At 41.1% G+C, this 24,851-nt stretch overlaps 1 protein-coding gene across 1 annotated transcript in view; it reads left to right on the forward strand.

Moving 5' to 3' along the window:
• The window catches only part of LOC134608749 (cadherin-9-like), a 338,385-nt gene that overhangs the window by 253,430 nt on the left and 60,104 nt on the right, over positions 1 to 24,851 (forward strand). The window contains exon 6 of the mRNA XM_063451835.1: positions 23,082 to 23,269. Within this exon, the coding sequence (XP_063307905.1) occupies positions 23,082 to 23,269 (188 nt within the window). The remainder of the gene's footprint in view (positions 1 to 23,081; positions 23,270 to 24,851) is intronic.

The raw sequence follows: 24,851 nt of genomic DNA on the forward strand, positions 1-24,851 counted from the left end.
GTAGCCGTCTCTATATTTTAAAGTAAATTAAGTCATACAATTCACCACCCTCATTTTCTAAAAGGGGAAAAATTACTATGGGTCACTTTACCACCAGTGAAGTTCAGCCCACCCCCGGCTCCAACCAAGTGACTGAAATACTCCAAGATGGCACCAATATACCAGTGGTCTAAGCATCTTCCCACCTTGGCCTAAAAAGGGGAGATGATTCCACAATTAAAAATCGCTGCCATATACACGTCCACTGATAGGAGACGCGGAAGGTATTAAACTGATCAGAACAATACTAAACTTACCAATCCTATCTGGTGGCACATTAGCTTGCCCGCGCAGTGCCCCAAATTTCAAGTAAGAGGACCGACCAAGCATCTTCTTCCATCTCCCTGTTACAGAAATCACTGCCATATCCATAGAAATTGTACATAATATCCAGGATAGTTTTACAGGGCCAAATCATGTCGCCTGTTGAAAGAGGTGACCTTGCTCGGGTCCCAGGTGTGCGGTTCCTAAAATGGCTGCCATATACATGTCCACTGATTGGAGACGCGGAAGGTATTAAACTTATATGAACATTTACTAAACTCACCACTCCGAGTGCTGTTATTTATTTAATTTTTTTGTGGTGAGGCTTTACAGGACAGAGTGCTTCTCCACGGGACATGTTAACTCACGGGCAGCTGGCTCATCAAGGAACCAGAGCAGCTTGAACGAGGTGACCTTGCTCGGGTCCCAGGTGTGCGATTCCTAAAATTGCTGCCATATACACGTCCACTGATAGGAGACGCGGAAGGTATTAAACTGATATGAACAATACTCCACTCCTATCAGTAGGACCGTCCCATTGTGATTTATGACCCCACCCACCGCGCAGGGATGGGGGCCGGGGGGGAGGAAAGTAGGCCCCCCCATTGTGATTTATGGCCCCCACCCACCGCGCAGGGGTGGGGGCCGAGGGGGGGAGGACAGTAGGTCCCCCCATTGTGATTTATGGCCCCCACCCACCGCGCAGGGGTTGGGGAGGACAGTAGCTCCCCCCAGTGTGTATCAGGGTCCATACCTGCCAAGTGACCCTATGTAGGGGGAACAGTCTCTATTCTGCTCTGTGTCAGTGTGTATCATGGTCTCTGTGGACGGGGAACAGTCTCTATTCTGCTCTGTGTCAGTGTGTATCAGGGGCTTTGAGGACAGGTGTCAATCCATATCTGCCAAGTGACCCTATGTAGGGGGAACAGTCTCTATTCTGCTCTGTGTCAGTGTGTATCATGGTCTCTGTGGACGGGAACAGTCTCTATTCTGCTCTGTGTCAGTGTGTATCATGGTCTTTGTGGACGGGGAACAGTCTCTATTCTGCTCTGTGTCAGTGTGTATCAGGGGTTTTGAGGACAGGTGTCAATCCATATTTGCCAAGTGACCCTATGTAGGGGGAACAGTCTATGTTCTGCTCTGTGTCAGTGTGTATCATGGGCTTTGAGGACAGGTGTCAATCCATACCTGCCAAGTGACCCTATGTAGGGGGAACAGTCTCTATTCTGCTCTGTGCCAGTGTGTATCATGGTCTCTGTGGACGGGGAACAGTCTCTATTCTGCTCTGTGTCAGTGTGTATCAGGGGCTTTAAGGACAGGTGTCAATCCATACCTGCCAAGTGACCCTATGTAGGGGGAACAGTCTCTATTCTGCTCTGTGTCAGTGTGTATCATGGTCTCTGTGGACGGGGAACAGTCTCTATTATGCTCTTTGTCAGTGTGTATCAGGGGCTTTGAGGACAGGTGTCAATCCATATCTGCCAAGTGACCCTATGTAGGGGGAACAGTCCCTATTCTGCTCTGTGTGAGAAAGAGGAACGGGAAATGAGTAGCTCGGCATCCAACCTTGTGCAAATGGGGTCTTTCATGCTGTCGTGCCTGTTGAGGAACCCTCGTATAAAAAGGCTGAAGGAGAACGACCTGTGCTGGGTGTCCACGCTACTAGACCCCCGGTCTCTATTCTGCTCTGTGTCAGTGTGTATCATGGTCTCTGAGGACGGGGAACAGTCTCTATTCTGCTCTGTGTCAGTGTGTATCAGGGGCTTTGAGGACAGGTGTCAATCCATACCTGCCAAGTGACCCTATGTAGGGGGAACAGTCTCTATTATGCTCTTTGTCAGTGTGTATCAGGGGCTTTGAGGACAGGTGTCAATCCATATCTGCCAAGTGACCCTATGTAGGGGGAACAGTCCCTAATCTGCTCTGTGTGAGAAAGAGGAACGGGAAATAAGTAGCTTGGCATCCAACCTTGTGCAAATGGGGTCTTTCATGCTGTCGTGCCTGTTGAGGGACCCTCGTATAAAAAAGCTGAAGGAGAACGACCTGTTCTGGGTGTCCACGCTACTAGACCCCCGGTCTCTATTCTGCTCTGTGTCAGTGTGTATCATGGTCTCTGAGGACGGGGAACAGTCTCTATTCTGCTCTGTGTCAGTGTGTATCAGGGGCTTTGAGGACAGGTGTCAATCCATATCTGCCAAGTGAACCTATGTAGGGGGAACAGTCCCTATTCTGCTATTGTGCAAATGGGGTCTTTCATGCTGTCGTGCCTGTTGAGGGACCCTTGTGTAAAAAGGCTGAAGGAGAACGACCTGTGCTGGGTGTCCACGCTACTAGACCCCCGGTTTCTATTCTGCTCTGTGTCAGTGTGTATCAGGGATCATTAGGATAGGTGTCAATCCATATCTGCCAAGTGACCCTATGTAGGGGGAACAGTCCCTATTCTGCTCTGTGTGAGAAAGAGGAACGGGAAATGAGTAGCTCGGCATCCAACCTTGTGCAAATGGGGTCTTTCATGCTGTCGTGCCTGTTGAGGGACCCTCGTATAAAAAGGCTGAAGGAGAACGACCTGTTCTGGGTGTCCACGCTACTAGACCCCCGGCATAAGCAGACAGTGGCGGAAATGTTACCGAATTTCAAGTCGGAAAGGATGCAGCATTTGCAAAATAAATTAAAAAGTATGGTTTACACAGCTTCTAAGGGTGATGTCACAGCACAACGGGAATCTAACAGGGGAAGAGGTGAAAGTGATCCTCCTCCCACGACCACGCCATATCTGGCAAGTGACCCTATGTAGGGGGAACAGTACCTATTCTGCTCTGTGTCCGTGTGCATCAGGGTCTCTGAGGACAGGTGTCAATCCATATGTCAAGGTGTCAATATGTCATATGTCAGGTGTCAATCCATATCCATTGTGATTTAGGAATGTTAGGTGATTTCTGCCCTTTATGGATTAAAAGCAGACTCTGCATCAACTGTGTAATTTTCCATGGGAGTTTTGCCATGGATCCCCCTCCGGCATGCCACAGTCCAGGTGTTAGTCCCCTTGAAACAACTTTTCCATCACTTTTGTGGCCAGAAAGAGTCCCTGTTGGTTTTAAAATTCGCCTGCCCATTGAAGTCAATGGCGGTTCGCGCTGTTCGCCGGTTCGCGAACATTTGAGGAAGTTCGCGTTCGCCGTTCCCGAACCGAAAATTTCGGGTTTGCGACAACACTAGTAATAAGATACAGCAGCAATTTTTCCTCTACAAACCTATATAGCACATGTTGAAATGTAACATGCACAATTCTGTATGATGCAAAATACCCAATAACATTTTTAAATGATAAAATAAATAACATGAGCCTTAAAGTTGAAAAATATTACATTTGACATAACATTGGTATTCAGTTAGTAAATCATACAGATTGAGATGGCACAGTATGAAATAACTATGCATTTTTTATGATTAATCAACGGTATTGATTAGTATACTAATGTACAATTAGTATGTGTATGTCTTTGTCAAAGGTCAAGTTATGCATTTGCAACAGCATCAGATGTACAGATAACAGTGGATACTTTTAATAAAGAGGGTTTGAATGTTATGAATAAATCTCCCAAAATAATATACTAAAAAGTTGGCAAGCCTATTGGGTCTTTATGTTCATGGAGCATACATGCAACTGCCCAGCATGCCCATGTGTTAAGATAGGTCTGTTCCCACTATCACATCAGTAATAACACACACAGCATCACTTCTGATCAGTCAGTAGCTGATGTCAAAGTGTCTGAGAAAATCCTGTTTGGAAATATATATGTTTTTGACTCCTCCTCCCTTTTCCCTGCATTGGTTACTTCTCGCTTACACATAAATAAAAACAACTTTTAGTGGCTGCTCCTTAACCATCAATCATTTATTTTTCCACCACATGATTGGACAGAGGATATAACCCACATAATTGGGCAGACTTCTTATCCATCATGGCAATCTAAGCTGCTTATTAGCCTACCCTTAAAAATATCAGATCCTCTGCATTCTGTACACCTTTTTTTGCACCATGTGTGAAAATTGACTTGTTGTTTGTTTGGTTTTACATTGGCATGGTGCTATGGAGTCAAAATTTGCAATTGACATAAATTCTGCCAAATCGCAATGAGGATAAAACCGAATGCTTAAGTTTAAAAGAAATTCCTGCATGTCCATTAAAATAATACACAGTGTGTGCCAGTACAAAATATGAAGGAGAAGATTCATGGCTGAATTAAAATATATTAAAATGTATTTAAAAACAAACAAACAAGGCTCTAGTCCTTTGAGTACAAACTTAATATCAGTCATGTTTGTCTAATCATGTTTAGTCATGTTTAGGATTTTTAAATAGGTTTGAATATATTGTCAATTAGCATTCAACCTCCCTGGCAGTCTGATAAAGTCAGTATTTTTGTTAAAGCGGTACATTGTTTTGTATGTAAATTTGTTGTTTCATTATTATGTTATTATTTATGTTTCATATTGTAGGATTGTAATTCTTAGGAATAACTCACTTAAATCTGTCCAAACAAGAGTCAAGTAGACATCCCGGGTATGATAAAGTTTGAAACATTAAATCATAAATTATAAAATAATAAATAATTATTAAAAAAATAATATAATAATAAATTGAATTAATAATGTTATAAAACCAAAAACACTGAAATTTGTCCAAACAAGGGTGCAATATTATTTGTCACTGCAATACTAGACACTGCATATTGGTTTAGTAAATATTCCGGGTATGAAAAAAATGGGACTGCACAAAGTCTGACGTCACAATCAGGAAAATGGAACCTGGTTTCCTTTCTGATTTTCTTTCCACTGTCATCTCGCTTTGAGCAACAAATCACGCACATCCTTGTTGGTCCTGACTTTTTCTTATCCAAGCATATTAAACTGAGGATTCTCTGTACATATATTCAGAATTATTTGCATACATAAATGAACACATGTACACAAGCCTAGATGAATACAGTGGAGCACAGAAAAAGTATTATTTGTCAAGCAACTATTTTATATTATTGTTATTATTATTATTATTATTATTATTATTATTATTATTATTGCTATATTATGTGTATTGGGATATTTTGTGTTCATTTATTTTTACTGTTGCTATTGTATTTATTAAAGCCTCTTACATAATTTGCAACACTGTAAGACCAGGGTTTCATGAATTATATATTTTAAGTGTAGCAGTAATTGGTTTTCCATAAATATGTTTCCATTTTTTAGTAGTGTACCAAGCAATTCTGGCATAAATCATATAAATATGGATCAATAAAGACTATAATAAAAACACACTCTCAGAGGGAGACATTTTGGATTCACAGACTCAAAACTTTGGAACATAGAGGTCTAAATATAGGAATTGATTTGGTTTGTTTCCTAGACTAAGGTTTTTGTTATATCTTTGGTTAAATGAGTATGTACTGTCACTTTTATCCCTCCACTTTGTATATTTTTCATATAAAATACATGTGTATATACATACCCCAAGAGGGTGCTGTATAGGGCTTATTCACCTAATTGGTCTTTATGTCATAAAGCACTTTAACATTTCACACTGAACATCCTTTAAAAGGGAAAGTAGTTTTTTTTTTTTTTTTTAACCATCTATTATTACTATTTGTATGTATAAGAAAATTTTTCCCTCTAGACATTGATATGTGTGCTACTCCAATAAATATGGAGATCTTTTGATTGACCTTGGGGAACATTATTCAATTGAATTTGTTTATTACAATTATTTTCTATCACTATTTCTTCAGCACGAGTCACTTTAAGATTGTTGATAATTATTCCATTTTATAAAGTAGATCTGAATATGATGTACATTAGATCACTGAGCAAAGATATATGACAGGTGTTAAGACCTGCAGTGGTTATGGCACTGCGGTCTTCTATTCCTTCCCCAATAGCTGAGTGATTATAGCTGCAGTAGGAGGTAGAGGAATAGTGTAGATGAATGCAGCTTCCAAGATGATTCTCCCCAGCAAATAGAATGTTCCCCAAACATGAGCCTAGACTTCATGAAGGGCTTAACAGGAACGGAGTTTATTGATAACACACTGGCTTTTATGAGAAATCCTCCTGCAAGAGGACCTCCCACAGTAAACAAAGACAATTCATCCAGGCAGAGGGCACCCAATTTTCCCAAAAGTTGGAACACCCCTTTCCACACAAGGTATCCCCACAAATTACATATCCCCTGATAGCCCCGATCTGGGGGACCAACATATCCAAATTTCACCCAGATCGGTTCAGGGCTTCTTAAAAAGCATGGAAGTCACCAGTTACCGACCACACACGAGGCTCCTGCCCAAAACAGTTCCACAAATTCAGCGCGTGCGGTCGGTCAATTCAAGAAAAGGCAAAAGACTAATAAAAGTCCCGAATGGATCCTCCTGGCTCATAGGAGCGATTGCTCCCCTTGTCTGTATGAATAAAACTACCGAATGGCGCTCTCCTGGCTCTTCGTCAACTAAAGGAAGCAGGCGTTCGGTAGTTTCAGTGGTGGTTCGGGAGGTCGAGTGTCTGATTTTAGTTCCAGACACTCGATAACCAAGTCCAGCTGCCTCCTTTCATGCAAACAAGATGGCCGCCATTTTGTGTTCCACGTGGCATTCAGCTATACGAACAGCGGCTGCCCAGAGAGCGCTTAATAGATGGTTCCTTTGAAGTTAATGAGCCAGGAGGGTGGTCGGTAGATTCAATATGCATAAAATACTGTAGAAAAAGCCCGAACATAGGAGAAAATACTGAACTAAGTCTATTTTCTTCACAACACAATATATTTTTTTCACATGTTGTAATATTGTGATTAATTTTATTATTATTGCGGTCCCTGAGGAAGTTCCTAATGGAACGAAATGCGTTATCTTTTGCTGATGGTGATTGTTCACCTTTTAACCAATAAACAGCTGATTTTTTATCCTCACTCATCTTAAAGTGATGTGTACTACCGGCTACCTTGCAGTGAAAGGGGGATCACTAGCCCCCCACAACATCGGGAAGGCACCCTGTGAGCGCTTTATTCCATGCAATCTTGTGAGTCCATTTATTTATAGTGCATAATCATATGTGCTAACTGTATTACACTATATATTATTTTATGTTCCTTTGTAGATTTGTCGAGACTGTCTTTTCTAAACCTTCTCAACCTCCATATCATCTGTGCCTCTGGATAGAGTGGCAATGAAAACGTCCTAATGCATCATCTCTGTAAGGTGGCAGTGGTACCAAGGAGATAAATCATGAAGGCATAGGTTTGCATTTCGAATAGCATATAGGGCTTAGATGAAGTACTGTAAGTGATGAAGTAAGGGCAAATCTATATGATGTAGACATCAAAGTACCATGGAGGAGATAAACAAACCTAAATTATATGGTTATTAAATGTTTCATGAAATATATACAGCACAAAGTGATCAACACATCCATACAGGGTCAGATTAACATAGGATTATGTTAATGCAGATAAATGGTTGCACCAGAATATTTTAACACACAAAAAAAACAAAAAACTAAAACATGTGAGGTCAGAAATAATACAAACTCTATTAAAACAAAACTCTAAGATAGTCCAATATGAAGTACTGCTCAAAAGGATACAGTCCAATTATTGTAGAAGGGCCTCTTCTCTTTTAAAAGTAGTCAGGTCTCAAAAGGACTTGGAATCTGTGTGGAAAAAATCCCATAGTGTAGTATGTCACAGTAATATAAAGTGCTATATTATGTAGATACTTACTCACATTTGTTAGACTAATACCAGCTTTAGTATAGTAAGTGTGCCGTGGTATTGACCCCCCACTTACAGGATATGCGTGAAGATATGTTCAGCAGGTATCACAGCATTCAATGACCATAGGACCCAAAAGGCAAACAAAAAGCGCCAATCAGGTTCTCCATATAAAGTAAACCAGGAGTACATATAGAAGGAATGTACTCACAATTGATTGAGCAAAGAGACCACTCAATGGATAAGGCATAGGTGGTATAATCCTCACCTGGAATTCATTGGTGAGATCCTCACTGGGACAGTAGACAGGATGCCAGGCAGTATAAATAGAAATAAAGCAATAAAAATGAATACTCACGTGTGGGGTATTATATATGGTCATAACCCGTACCCAGCCACTAAACCCCAACCACTTACTTGCCCAAAATAATCAAACCACACACTTACTTGGTGAAAATAGGCCACAGCTTTATTAAATATATAAATATGTATAAATCTTTAAGCTTGAACTTTAAAACATATAACATCCTATATACATAGTTTACTCAGTAAATATATCCATCACTGATTACCACCTTACCAACCAAAAACATTCACTTGGGCAGCTGCCCATCCCCCTCGTTCCAACCAGCACAAGGTCTTTCCTGGACCTTCCATTCTCGTAATGCTAACCACTAGCCGATTATTGACTCAGTGGGCACGTCTGCTATCCATAACTGCTCCTGAGGTTAGGGGAGGGATGACCCTACCCATCCACTTTCCACGCACTGCTGGTCCAACCCCTGGTTGACAATTGCCAAAAACCACCACAAGACCCGCTGATTTATCCCCTATATCAGCGAGGCCGCCCCAACACCAAAGCAATGTCTCCTCCAACCCATCCTGTAACACCAAATTAAACAAGTCAAGTCCCACCTCCGTAAGGTGGACCCCATCACCTCTAAAATACATAGCTGTTTTTTGCTCGAAGATGAGGTAACGCACCATCAGCCCCCCATTCCCTTCAGAAATTTAGATACCTAGTACCCCTCCAATAATTCCGGGATAGCACCTCGGACCAGATGATACAAAGTCTCAAGAACTTGAGCCATAACTCGGACAAATCCTTCTGGATCATTTAAGCCATATCCCACACTGGAATAGTGCCACAATTGTTTCCCTCCAAATGAATTATAAGCACATCAGGAACGCCGAGTAAGCGAGCCAATTGGACCATTTCATGCAACAGGTGCTCCCAGCGCATGCCCCGGGAACCGAACCAATGGACCTCTGCCACAGCCAGTGACAAACCAAGCTGCAGTCCCCCCAGATGAACTTCAGCCTGCTGTTGTGCCTAATAAATGTAGGAATGGCTGATGACCCACACTCTACTTCCGGCATCGATGGAGACAAAAGGGGAAACTGAATCAGTCCTGCTGGACGAACATAAGAACAGAACCTCCTAGATTCCCACTCCCCAATCCGTTGGATAAACTCCTCAGACAAGGCGTGAGGCCTTTAGTGGCAGCCTATATCCAAACTCTGCACTAGGTAACCCCAAGACCTAACAATGCCATGCAAAAAAACCTGATTAATTGGAAACGAGATAAGAGCCTGGCATCCCCATGAGCCAGGAAGGGGCCCGCGTCCACTGGGTGAACCTCGCAGAAAGCATGAAAACAGGCAACTGGACAAACCACCGGACCAGGGATATGTTGTAACGTACCCCGGCCAAGAACATCCGTCTTGGACTTACACAGCAAAAAAAACACCACCTCAACCTCACTAAACACATCCCAAACAGCAATCTCCCAGGGACCGCCTTAGGTGGGCTAACGAGTTCCCTCACCCACATGGCCCCGAAAAAGGGAAAGTAAATGCCAAACAAAGCCACGCCACTTCAAATGGAGTAGAACAAACCTGTGGCAGAACTCTAAACAGGCCCACCATCAGAGCACCCGAAACCGACCACTGAGAATTCAAATTCTAGGGCCCCCCACACCAACCCCTCATCACCAATAAGGCTAAAACATCCTTCATGATATCCTGGGGTGAGAACCAAAATCTGAGCCCGGACAACCAAAGCGGAACAACAGGACGCCTCCCAGAACCATATTTACTGTAACAGACCTTGCAAGCACTCTCCATCCAACCAGAAACCCCCGAGCTGCCTCTCGAACTCTACCCACTCACACCATGCCTTACCATAACGCTGCCATGTAGAGTCCGAGACCGAACCCCAGATCCAGGACATTGTTCGGTTAGCCCAAGGCCCCAGAGATCCCTCTGGCATGGAAATCACAACTCGTTGGCCCATGGCACTGCTGTCCTGAACTCCTGCCACTGAAAATGAGAAAGACCGTCCGCTGTAATATTAGCAACCCCGGGAACAGTGCACATTCAAGATCAAGCAGCGAAGAACCATGCACCACAGCAGCCGAACCAATGAAGGGGAAGATGCCAAAAAAATTTTAATGGCCAGCACCACCCCCATATTATCACAGTGGAAAACCACCCTCTGATCCCATAGGAGATCCCCCAGAACTCCACCGCAACCACTATAGGGAAAAGTTCCAAGAAGGCCAAATTCCTCATTCACCCTGCCACATGCCAAGACTTCAGCCAGACGTCTGACCACCAGTGGGCATCAAAGATGGCCCCAAAACCCACCGCCCCAGCCTGTGTCAGTAAAGAGATGGAGCTTGGCATTGGACACCTCAGGAGCCTGCCAATAGGAACACCCATTAAAACCTTCCAAGAAGATGGACTAAACTACCAGGTCCTCCCGCAGGGGGCAAGTGATCCACACATAATGATGAGGGAGCTCTACCCCAGAGGTTGCTGCAGCCAAGCAACGAGTAAACACCCTTTCCATGGAAATAATTCTGCAAGGTAATTGCAGCTTGTGAAGAAAATAGACTTGTATTCAGGATTTTCTTAGGCCATTTATTTATTTTTAGTTTTTATTGGTTCGGTAGATTAAATTACCGAATACCGACCACCCTCCTGGCTCATTAACTACAAAGGGAACCGTCAATTGAGCGCTCTCTCGGTTGGACGCCGTTCACATAGTCGAACGCCATGTGGAAGAGAAAACGGCGGCTATCTTGTTTGCACGAAAGGAGGCAGCGGGACTTGGTCGTCGAGTGTCTGGAACTAAAACCGGACACTCAACTTCCCGAACACCACTGGAAAACATACGAACGCCTGCTTCCTTTTATCGAACAGCTAGGAGAGCGCCGTTCGGTAGTTCAGTTCACACGAACAAGGGGAACAATCACTCCTATGAACCAGTATTCTCTGTTTGTGTTTTAATTTGTTTTTATGCCTTTTTCTAAATTGACCGACCGCACACACGGAATTCATGGAACTGTTTTGGGCAGGAACCTTGTGTGCGGTCGGTGAACTAAGACTTCCATACTTTTCGAAAACCCCTGAACCGATCTGGGTGAAAATGAAATATTTCGGTCTCCCAGATTGGGGATATCAGGGGATATGCCATTTGTTGGGATACCATGTATTTAAAGGGGTGTTCCAAGTTTTGGGGAAAATGTGTTCCCTTTGCCTGGAGATAATTGGGTTATCCCTTAGCTTACCTAATTATCTCACAGGCAGAGAGAGGGAGTGTTTAACTGTAATTAAGCAATATGATTGGCTGTCACTTTTGTGTACTGTGGGAGGAACCTCTTGCATGGGGACTTCAGTAAAAGCCAGTGTGGCAGCAATAAAACATTATTCCTGTTGTACCCTTCATAAAGTCTAGGCTCATGTTCGGGTAACCTTTTATTGGCTGGGGAGATTCATCTTGAAAGCTGCATTCATCTGAACTATTCATCTATACACCCTAGCTGTAGCTATAATCACTTATGCTCAGCAATTGGGGAAATAATAGGCGAACAAGGTACCATAACTACTGACATTCGTAACACAGCTTGCCCAAGAGCGACTGAAGCTGTCGAAATTGAATCTTCCTGAGCAATCCAGCGGTGAAAAACAAAACAGCCGAGCAGATGGTGGCAGTACAGGTGCACCGGAAGCAGCCAAAAAAGGCCGCTTTGACATCCGCTTTAGCCATAAGAGCACCTGAACCTGCAGCCCGGACCATCCGAACTGCCTTGTCGAAAGATGCATACGATATCCTGCACAGCTCAGCATCAATATCATCATTCACCGATCCCCCAAATGGGTACGATAAATGATAAATCAGCTGGAGCTTGCCCGCCTCTTTCTTTAGCACCAGCTCAACCCTCCATATACCTGACATGCATTCCACACCATATCCTGGTAACAGAATAGGGCCAAACACTTATCCGGCACCTTGCCAGGATCGAGAAGGCCCTGTGCCAATTACCAAATGTTTTGGGTATCTTCCGAAACCAGAACTTGACCTTATCCTTGGACAAGATAGGGGATGCCCAGTAGGCCCAGGCAAAACACCCAGGGAAGAAAGGGGGCTAGCAGAGTTACTAGGGGAAAGGGAAGAAGACAGCTGCCTCACACTATTCCCAGCCTGCCCTCCTACCTTTATAGGGGAATCCTCTGCCCCCCCAGGAAATAACCTGTAGCCTTCTCAACCGCCTTATGGCCTGTCCACCACTGGGTCGCCTGGGCCACGGTTTGCACATGGCGGGTTCACATGAGATGATTGGGCCGCCGGAAAACACTCAGAGGCCCTGGAAGGAGATCCAGCCTGTGCAGGAGTGGCATCTGCCCGCGTAGCTACGAACGAAGTACCAGGTGGTACTGCCGCTCCTGCTGCAAGGGGCTGGAGAGGAAGACTGGAAACTAGCATGAGCTGCAGCAGAGAAACTGCAGCCTCCCCAGGAGGGATGAAATGTTCATGTGACCGAGCTCGCCTCCAGGAACCCCCGTGACTTCCAGGCGGGGAGGCAGAAATCACCGCGGAGGCTTGCAGACGAGCCAGCTGAGCCTGCAGGTGTAGACCCCATCTTGTAAGTCCTCAGCCCTGAGGGCAGATAGGATAGTCTCAATGTCCATAATCAGACTCTTGCAGAAAACAGCACTTGGCAAGCAGGTACACAAGGAAGCAACTACCATGCAATTACCAAGCTGTTACCAACTTATAATTAAGATGGCTGCTTATCCTGTAAAATGCCCACCGATTTACACTATCCCACCCCTTTGCCCCTAATCCTCCTCCCACCATTCTAAAGACCTCCTTACCATTCTATCTTTACACTCCCCCTCACACTCACATGTCCATGTTCTATCTAGGCCTTGCCGACTCCTCAGGGTCTGTAATAAAGTAGTCAATATTCCTTTATTAAAACAATGTAAAATTCATCCACAAAGCTTTTCACCACACACATTTCATCCACCAATGCCTTATGCATTTAGTAGTCTGTCTGCTTAATCAATTGTAAGTACATTACTTCTACAGGTCCCAATATTTACTCGATTCAACATCTTGCTGCGGTGAACTATCATATTGAACCGAGGTGAATCCTGCAAAAAAGGCTTCCTCGCTGTCCTTAAATAGCTAGTTAATGGCAGCAGAGCTGTAAAGTATGGCATACAATCTTCAGCCAGAGTATGGGAAGCAGCCATTCCTAGGGCATTCAACGCTATTGGCCAGCAGTTTTTGAGGAACCTTGAGTAGTGAAAGAGGCAATTTACAATACACATGAAGCACAGTTTAATGGCAAAGCCAAGGACTCTGCCAGGACACTATGGGCATAGGTTGAGTAGGATGCACTCATGGGGTCACTTGATAGGGTAGAGCAATGCTTACTAATGTATAATATTCTATTCCATAGTTGTTCCATAAGCTCTGTTCTCCTGTGCTCTTTACTTTATCACATCTGTGCCCAGTTACTGAGTGTCTTGGTGGTTTTATTCAAATATGTTTCTTGTATGTAGTCAGAAAAATAGTTATGAAGATCTCTTGAGTTATTGTATTCCTATGAGGACTACATGCCCATGCAAAAATGTATATGCAAGCTTTGTATGTTTACCTATGCACTACTAAAATAAAGAATGTAAAAAAAAATTTTTCTCACCAGTGGTATGAGTTTGTAAAGTTTCACGTAGAATTCTTAAATCTTTTTGTCAAAGTTATATCTTAAAACAAAAAAAAATTGCACCCCCCCCCCAACATAGCACTGACTGCAAAGAGTTGAACCCCCAAAACCATCCGCCATAACCCTCACTCAACTACTCCACCACTACACCCCACAGGGGTGCACCACCTGTTTTAAACAAACCCGCTCTCTATCTCTAGCTTCTCTGCTATCCTACTTACTGTACCCAAATCCAACCAAGCATTGGGCAACCCTGCAAAACCCAGTGTTCTCAAGGGTAGGGCAGCACACAAGCAGTTCAGAACCCAGAGGTGGCCTACATTTGGCCTAGTGAGCACATCCCTAACTAAGGTGGTATGCTGATAGCAGGAAAAGGCATTATTGGAACTGGTTGCACACCACATACTAAACAAGTGTGTTTATATTATGCAGCCTGTACCACATAGGTACCTGCCGTTGCATAGCACATGTTGCACAGATTGACCTGTTTTGCCCATGTGAACACACTGAATCTCCATGTGATGCATATGCTTTACCCATGTGTTTACATTTCTGTTTCTGTTTATGTATAAGCTTCTGTGACTACATGACTTTAGTATGTGCCTGACTAACCGGAATAAAGAAAAAAAATAATAAAAAAAAAGCAAAAATGGAAATTTCAGCAACATCTGTGGACTCATCTAATTGCAGTGAGTAACCATCACATTTTTGCAACTGAGAAATTAGTTCTGTCTAGATGTCACTAGCAAGATCATGAATATGCAAAACAGTGTTGTTGGAAAGTGGCGCAGTGTCAATTTTAAAAAAAACTTTTCACTTAAAATATATGACACTATTTATTTTTCATTTTTTTTTAGTGATTCCCTAATTTTGTTTGCTTCTCTAGCAAGTGCTATGTGATAACCTACTCTGTAAGAAGCCTCAGTGACTTTTTCATTTAGATTTTTTTGTTCAGAAACTGTTTATTCTTCTGATAATCCAGAAGGTTTTGCTTAAAATAGGCAATGTCTTTATCTTTGTACTCTGTGTAATTTTGCTAAAAAACGAAGATGTTATTTAGCAGGTGCTTACAAACTGTTTGACAATATTTTCTTGCAAAGTAAGCATTGTGCTTCAGGACTATCTTCATTTCTGGCACTTGTGAATCCAAATGACAAGTAGCTGTCATCATATTTTCATTTCTTTGAGAAAAGATTGAGTAGCATTGTGTATTTTTCTTTTTTTCTACGACTTGTCACTTGTCTCTGCTATTTGAGGAACTGTAGTTTCAACTATTTTGGACCTGTTTTCTTGATTTCTTGTTGTATCTTCTTCCTCAGTTTTTAGAAATGCGTAACGATTGAAAGTTGTAATCATTAATCTCTTCATAGCTTGTTCCTTTACCCATCTGTCCAAATTCATGGCTGCTGATTCAGCCTTAAAATTAAGTTGTTTTTTTTTAACCAGGAAAAATACAGATTTCACTACCTGATTACAAAAGATGCTATGTTGTTTTCAGCTTAGTAAGCAAGTAAATCAAGCAGGATTTTGTCTCAGTCTTAGAGTAAAAAGAACATTTATTTAATATGAAAAAATGCAGATTTCCCTACCTGACTACAATGGATGCTGCTTTTTTCTCAACTCTTAGTAAGCAAGTAAAGCTTTCTGGGTCAAATTTGGAGCAAAATGCACTGTTGCATAACATAATTTCAAAGTAAACAGGTGTTTGTACTTTTGGAGCAGGAACAATGTTGTTTTTTGTTTGTTTGTTTTTTTGGGGAGGATATATACATTGATTTCTGTAGATTGTAAACAGATTGAAATAATTCAGAACATAATATTTTCTTTTTTGTTTTTAATTTTTTTTTGAATGACAATGTATTTATTGAAAACAATTTCTAAAAAGGTTTTACAAAAATACCCAAACCCATGATTGTTTTGCATCAATGCTCACAACCAAGTGAGTCTGAAATGGCTGACAGTACCAGGAATAAGATCATGGTCTCGCCATCTCTGCTGTTTCTGACTTCTGGGAACAGCGTGGAGTAGTGGCCATCTTGTTGGTGGAAATATTGTGGTTGAACACCAGTTTTGTTCTTGTAGAACTCCAGGGTTCATTGTAACACTAACTGGGAACCACTGTTCTAGACAGGCACTATATGCGCTTCCTGGATTGTAATGGAATTTAACTCTGTAAAAACGACATTGGACATACTCACAATTTGCATGGGAATGTCCAATGCATTCAAAATCCCCATTGGAAACCATTGATTCAATGGCATAGGAAACACTAATGTGCATGGCACTCACTGCGCACGCATATTAGGTTCCCTCATTGACATGGCATCTCTAGAGGAGGAGACCCTGCAGCAGGGTTTTATCCCATTCAATACCAAGGCTGGTGGTGGATCTACAGATATAGGAAGAGGAACATCATAGCATTAGGAATACAATGTTGTATTCCTATTGCTATAGAGTTAATTTAACACATTTTCATGTGGCATTAAAATGTATTTACACTGGTTAGACAACAAGAAAATCACCATATTTTTATAGAGAGCCTATACAGAGCCTAATTGACAGAGTGCAGACTCCAAGACACAGATTCCCATTGATCTCTGTATATTTTTTTCTTTTTTTTGTAAAAGAACACTCCAGGCACCAAATCAACTATCTCTAAACTTATGGTGCCAAGAGGCCCCTTGAGGCATTCTAACCTCAGGTATTAAAATGTTATTTAACCCCTTAAGGATTGAGGAAAATGTACATGTTTTGATCAAAATAAAACGGAAACAAAACTTGGAATTTGACTATATGTCTGTTCAACCGTATTTTGCCTCTTTCATACCAAGTGCACCCACACTTATATATAATTTTATTCAGGATAAATAGGACTTTCATTTAAAATAAAATATTTAGCTATGAAACATAATTTAATATGAATAAAATATTTTTAAAAAATTGAGAAATTAAGAAATGTTGTAATTGATTTAGTTCTGCATGACATTTTCACACACATAATATTTGCATGTGTGTGAAAAATGCAAAAAACGAATTTGAACGCCAATTTTTGCCACTGTTTGTGACTACCGGTAATTGGCTACTAAAAAAGACTGGACATACCCCATTTGCAATACCTTGGGTTGGCTACTTTTGCAAGTTGTATGCCATCATGGGGGTAATTCTCATTCCTGGGCTACCATACGGTCTCAAAGGCAACGTAACCAATCTGGCGAATTTCAATGTGAAAAAACTGAAACACAAGCCTTATATTTGACTCTGTAACTTTTGCAAACATCATAAAACCTGTACATAAGGGGTACTGTTATACTCAGGAGACTTCACTAAACAAAAATATTAGTGTTTCAAAACCGTAAAACCTATCACAACAATTATATTGTCAGTGTAAGTGCCGTTTGTGTGTGAAAATGCAAAACAATTATATCATCAGTGTAATACATTTTACAGTTTTGAAACACTAATATTTGTATTCAGCGAAGTCGAGTAAAACAGTACCCCCCATGTACAGGTTTTATACTGTCTTGGAAAGTTACAGGGTTAAATATAGTGCTAGCAAATTAAATTCTCTCGACTTTCTGCCTGGGTTATCAGGCAGGTCCCGCAAATTGTAATTAATAAAATGACTTAATTATGCATAAATATTGCATAAATATATACGTAGAATTAACTCCTTAATGCCTTAATTACGGTGTTCTATGCCGTCCCGCATTAAATGGGCTTTAAAGCCGTTGCGGCGGCATAGAACGCCATAGCGGCTTGCAGCCCCTGGAGCTCGGAGGTACGTACCTCCACCGCGATCCTCTTCTGGAGGGCTACCTGACAGCCCAGGCCACCCTCACACGGCAAATGAGGCCCCCGAGGGCCATGTGATCGCTCTCAAAGAGCGATCACATGGCCCCCTATAGCTGGTTGTGGATCTGTCTGAAATGTCAGACAGTCCTCCTGCTGGTGGGAAAGTAAAAAGAAATAATTAAACATGTTTTAAAATAAATTAAATGTATTATATATATAAATGTGATACGTAATGAATTTTTATATTAATATAAGTACAAATATTAGTATTAAAATACACTTACAATGACGTTACATACAAATAAGATATATATAATATTGTAAAGCGCTACGGAATCTGTCGGCGCTATATAAATGGCAATAATAATAATAATAATAAATATATAAAACATCTATATATATTTTATATTTATATATACACGTATAAGTACAATAATAAATAAATAAAATATTTAAAAAATGTTTTAATAAATTACATATACATATGTAATCTCATTCTAACTGTATTTTGTTATTAATACATATATATTGGTAACAAAATACACTTAGAATGACATTCTATATATATATATATATATATATATATATATATATCTATATCTAAAATACAAATAACTGCAAATAGTTATATATAGATAAATATATATAATTACATAAATAACTACATAAGTATACACGTAGAATTTAAATACATATATATGTATATATATATATATATAAAAATTCTACGTGTATGCTTAAGTAATATTTTAACATAATTATGTGATTTAATTAATTCAAATTTTATTGACGTGCCTGACAACCCAGGCTACAAGTGCAGAGAATCAAATTTGCATGCGCTATATTTAACCCTATAACTATCCAAGACACCATAAAACCTGTACATGGGGGGTACTGTTTTACTCGGGAGACTTCGCTGAACACAAATATTAGTGTTTCAAAATGATAAATTGTATTACAATGATGATATATTTAGCAAAAGTTATGTTTTTTGCATTTTTCACACACGAACAGCACTTTTACTGACGATATTGTTGTAATATGTTTTACGGTTTTGAAACACTTATGTTTGTGTTCAGTGAAGTCTCCCAAGTATAACAGTACCCCCTATGTACAGGTTTTATGGTGTTACTGAACACTGGATGGCAGCAGTCTGCAGTTCACACGCGGCCGGGTCATTCACGGATTTACTGAATTAACTCATTTAAACCAGATAGCTATGCCATGGAGCCTATTCGTGTAATAAAAGACTTTGGCTCCATAGCAATTGAACTGTATGTGTTGTCTGAGCGCCATTCAGTAATAATGTGCTCTCAGACCTAAGCTATCTGGGGATATGTTACATGTCTGTATTTTATGTAATAAATGTAACCTTGTATATTTTATTGTATTTTACTGTCTTTTTACTGCCATGTGCTTAATGGAGTTTTGCCTCTGTCCTTGGAGATTCGATTATTACTTCCCAATTATCTCCAGGATAGAGAGGAGGGATTGGGATGTCATTGTGGGAGTGTTTATCTGTGTTGTATGTTTTGATTGGATGTTCCACAATACCCTGTGGGTGGGACACTGTCTGTAAAATGTGTATATAAGGCCAATAAAGACACAGCTGAGTCTGTTCACTGCTTGACCCTCAACACGGATCTTTGTCTCATTCTTTGGCGGATTTACTGTATGCTGTTAGAGACTGATTGCCAGGAGTGTAAGCCGCTTGGGTGCTTTTCCTGTTCAGCTGCTAGCAGCTATTCATGAGTTTGGAGTGCTACTTTGTATCCTGTTCGGAGTTTGGGGTTTTGCGGTAGCTGTCCCTGTGCATCTGAAAGATGAATATATCCTAAATAGCTGTTAACCCCTTTTATGCCTGGGGGGTGCCGTTGCATATAGGTATATATATAGTGATATATGCATATATATTTATGTATACAGATATATATATATATATATATATATATATATATATATATATATATATATATATTAGTTTGTTCTAAGTGTATTTTGATATCAATATATGTATATATATATATATATATATATATATATATATATATATATTTATATATTAATATCAAAATACACCTAGAATTAAATTACACATATATACATTTTTTTAATTATTTATTTTTAATTATTTTTTTTTATTTAAAACTTTTAACGTATTTATATATATATATATTTTATAATATATATATATATATATATATATATATATATATTGTTTTATTTTACACTGGTTTTAACTTTATTACAGGCAGCAGGGTGACTGTCATTCCAGGCACTCCCCCTGCTGGCACTACTATGGACGGCTATTCCGTCCATTTGATCGTGAGGTCCATGCAAGGATCTCGCGATCACATGGCCCAGGAGGGACGGATCGGCATCAGGGATGCCATGCAAGTCCCCCAATCGCGATCGCCGGCGTTGGATCATCGGCGAGCAGGTAAGTCCCCTGGACAGCAGGGACGTATTTTGCCGCCTGCCAGCATTTAGAGTCGGGTCCCCAAGGGCGGCATAGCATGCCCACCATCCTTAAGGGGTTAATGGATTACTCCAAAGTTGCCTCCAGCACCAGTCTCCACTCTCCCCTGGCGGCTTCTGGCTTCTAACTTTCAGATTCAAGAAGCATGGAGTGCCAACGGGCTGGGGCGCCATAGATTTTCTGATAGCAGTCAGCTGATGCTCTCAACCAATCAGTGACTCCCCATTCATTTGGCTTGCAAGTAGTTTCCATGAGATGTGATTGAGTCTAAGGTTCTTAAAGAGGAGGAAAACACAGGGGGAATGAAACACCATCTTAGAGAGTATGTCTGATAAGATAGCCCTGTATATTTGTTTCAAATTAAAATTGAAACAACAAAGTAGACAATTGTTGAATGTTTCTAAATAGAAAACAAAAGATGCACTGCAGCTCACAAACTGAAGTAAAGTGAAATGTATTATTACTGAAGCTAATTTACTATTTACTTCCAAAATATGTATAAATAATTAAACACGTTCTGTCTTTAATTAGCAATCACTTTTAAACAACTTACATTTGAAACTAAAAAGCAACATTTATTTTTCAGAGTGTCTGCATTTAAAAACATATATGAGAGGTACACAACATTAAAGATTCATGAAAGCATGATTGGCTTATTAGAGCAACACATAATGAAAAACCTGATGGCATACAAGAACCAATATTTAAGATTCTGGTTTCCTTATTTTTGATTATTGTTCCCAATTGATAGTTAAATGGGGAACAAAAATAAAGTACTGCACTCAGATGACTCAGAAAAAATGTAAGGTTTCAAACATGTATTTAAAGTAAAAGTGCATACAAACATTAGAATATAGCAACATTTCATTCCCCATCAGGACCGGTGCTAGGATTTTTAGTTACACAGGCGAAGATGCATTTTGGTGCCCCCCACCCTCGTTTAAAATAAGGTTCATACAAACACAGAAATAATCATACAGAGACATACAGACACAGACAGAGACATACATGCAGGCATATATACATACATACAGAGGCATACCGTCATACAGACACATACTTACATACATAGACAGACATACAGAAACATACATACAGAGACATCCAGGCATACAGACACATACATACATACAGGCATACAAAGACATACACGCATACAGAGACATACAGACACATACATATATACAGGTATACATATATTGAGTAATGCTTTCCTATGGGCGGTTTTAATGCATGCGCGGCAAGAGCATTCGGAGCTGAGAGGCGGAGGGATCCCCAGCGCCAAGGGAGTCCGGCGCTAGAGACAGGTAAGTGCTGAAGACACACACACTCTCACAAACAGATGCATACACACCAGCTAACAGACACACACATTTACTGACAGACACACTCAGCGACAGACATACATACACACTCACTTACAAAACATACACTCTTACTGACAAACACTCACTAACAGACATCAAACAGACTCACTAATACACACACAAACACACTCAGTAAGAGACACACAGTAACACACTGACACTCACTAGCAGACACACTCACTGACACTCACTAGCAGACACACTCACTGACACTCACTAGCAGACACACTCACTGACACTAGCAGACACACTCACTGACACTAGCAGACACACTCACTGACACTAGCAGACACACTCACTGACACTAGAAGACACACACACTGACACTCACTAGAAGACACACACACTGACACTCACTAGCAGACACACACACTGACACTCACTAGCAGACACACACACTGACACTCACTAGCAGACACACACACTGTCACTCACTGACACTCACTAGCAGACACACACACTAACACACACACTAACACTCACACTAACACATGTTTTTTTTTTTTATTTAATCCCTCAGCCTCCTTACCTTTTTGGAGTGCTGAAGGGATTCCCTGGGGTCCAGTGGTGCTGCTGGGCTCCTTGGCTGGCTGGCTCCCTCCCTGGCTGGCTGGCTGGCTGGCTCCCTCCCTGGCTGGCTCCCGGGCGGGCGCGAGGGAGCACTCTCCCATGTGTGCTTCCTCTTCAGCTCCCTCGCGCACCACGTAGGGATGCCGGCGCCGGAAGATGACGTCATCTTCCGGCTCCGGTATCAGTATGCGGCGCGCGAGGGAGCTGAAGAGGAAGCACACATGGGAGAGTGCTCCCTCGCGCGCCCGCAAAACCGGGCGCTCGGCCACGCTACAACAGGTCGTCGGTTGGAGGGGAGCGCAGTGCGCTTCCCTCCTTCCGGTCAGCCTGATTTTGCGCCCCCACGGCCGGTGCGCCCTAAGGCGGCCGCCTGGGCCGCCTTATGGTAGTGCCGGCCCTGTTCCCCATCTAATGCTGTATTCCACTTTTTCTATGCACTTTTACTTTGAAACAACTGATTTATTCCAATGCAAATACAAGCAACTTACAAAAATAAATAGTGTATCCTGAAAGAGAACTGTGAGCCAATACATCAAAGTTTAACAAATACCAATGGGTAGATAGAATTAATATCAGCACAGAGTATTCCTTACTATTTTACTAATGTTTATATAAATTAACACTGGATATAATTGTTGTCACTGTTGGTTATTCTGAACTCTTCCAAAATTACACTTAAAAAAAAATAAAAAATGTGTTTGTCTAAGTGATTTTCTCTTACGACATTGTGCACAGGTTAAATAGATTATGTGCAGTCCTACAAAATTTCATAAATGTGATATTTTGTGTTGCAGGTGTCTATCAGTTTTCTTCTTTAGAATCTGCAACTATTGGAACCGAAATAGGCAGAATTAAAGCCAACGATGCTGATATTGGTAAAAATGCAGAGATTGTATACAGCATTGTTGATGGAGATTCAGAACATTTCTTCGATATTATCACAAACAAGGAAACACAGGATGGAATCATAACGGTTAAAAAGGTCATATCTTTCAGATTTTGTTCTGATATTTACTGTAATATATACTGTAAGTTACCTGTATATCCTATGAATGATAGCAATAAGATTGCTATTGTTATCAAGCACTGCTTTAAGAATTATATAAATGTTAACCTTTACATTTTTTTATTTATTTTTTTACTAACTGCTTAATATCGTTATACTCAAAGCAAGAGTCATCGGATATAACTAGTATAGATAACAAATACACATCGGGCTAAAGATTAACAGTAAACATTCGTGAATGAGTTTCCTTAGTAAAAAAATAAATAAATCTCAAAATAAAAATGATTTGATGGAATGGAAAGCAAAACAATTATAACTGAAAATGTATCTTTAAAAGGTTTCTAAAGTCAGCAAGACCACTTCATCTCAATAAAGTGGCCTGGGAACAGTGGTCCTTTAGTTTTAACCCTGCAATGTAAAATATTGCAGTTATTTAGAGTTCAATCCACCTCTAGTCGCTGTCATACTGACAACCACTAGAGGCGCTTCTGTGGTACTGACCGATTAAAACTTGCTCACGTAATGCAGAAGCCACCACAAGAAAGCATTGATTCATTGCTTTCCTATGTTGAATCTTGAATGCATGCACGTGGCTCGCTCCGCTTGCTTATCCAATCCCAAATGCTCTTCTGTGAAGAGCATTGGATTGGACAAACTGTGGAAGTGCCAATGCCTTTTCCATGACATTGCAGGAGGTGGAGAGATCATCATTGGAAAAGGGTAAGGAAATTATCAGTTTTATAAATTCTAAAATACACATCGGTGCAGGAGGGAACCAAGGTAACTAAGGACAGGGACACAGATACATTAGGAATATTGTTTTTTTTTTTATTCCTAACATTTTAGTGTTCTTTAATAATCAAACACCCTTTTAATTCACACATTTCATAATTTGGATTCTAAGATTAAACCGGGATTATTCCCTGAGAATTGCTGTATGATTGCTGTAAGATTAAAAGGGACTTGGCTGCTTTTGTAATACAAAAAAAGTCTTGACATAGGCACTGTCGTTATTCGGCAGGTGTTAGTTTAAATTACCTTTAATAAGACTCGGACACCAGTTATTCTGTTGGAGTATAACGTCCACAGCTTTTATTAAAGGACCACTCTAGGCACCCAGACGACTTCAGCTTAATGAAGTGGTCTGGGTGCCAGGTACCTCTAGGATTAACCCTTTTTTTATAAACATAGCAGTTTCAGAGAAACTGCTATGTTTATAATGAGGGTTAATCCAGCCTCCAAATCCTCTAATGGCTGTCTCATTGACAGCCGCTAGAGGCGCTTGCGTGCTTCTCACTGTGAAAATCACAGTGAGAGCACGCAAGCGTCCATAGGAAAGCATTGTAAATGCTTTCCTATGCGACCGGCTGAATGCGAGCGCGGCTCCTGCCGCGCATGCGCATTCAGCCGATGACGTCGCGATCAAGATGGAGAGGAGGAGGAAAGCTCCCCGCCCGGCGCTGGAAAAAGAGGTAAGTTTAACCCCTTCCTCTCTCCAGAGCCCGGCGGGAGGGGGTCCCTGAGGGTGGGGGCACCCTCAGGGTACTCTAGTGCCAGG

The sequence above is a fragment of the Pelobates fuscus genome, chromosome 4 (genome assembly GCF_036172605.1).
Source record: "Pelobates fuscus isolate aPelFus1 chromosome 4, aPelFus1.pri, whole genome shotgun sequence".
Lineage (NCBI taxonomy): Eukaryota > Metazoa > Chordata > Amphibia > Anura > Pelobatidae > Pelobates > Pelobates fuscus.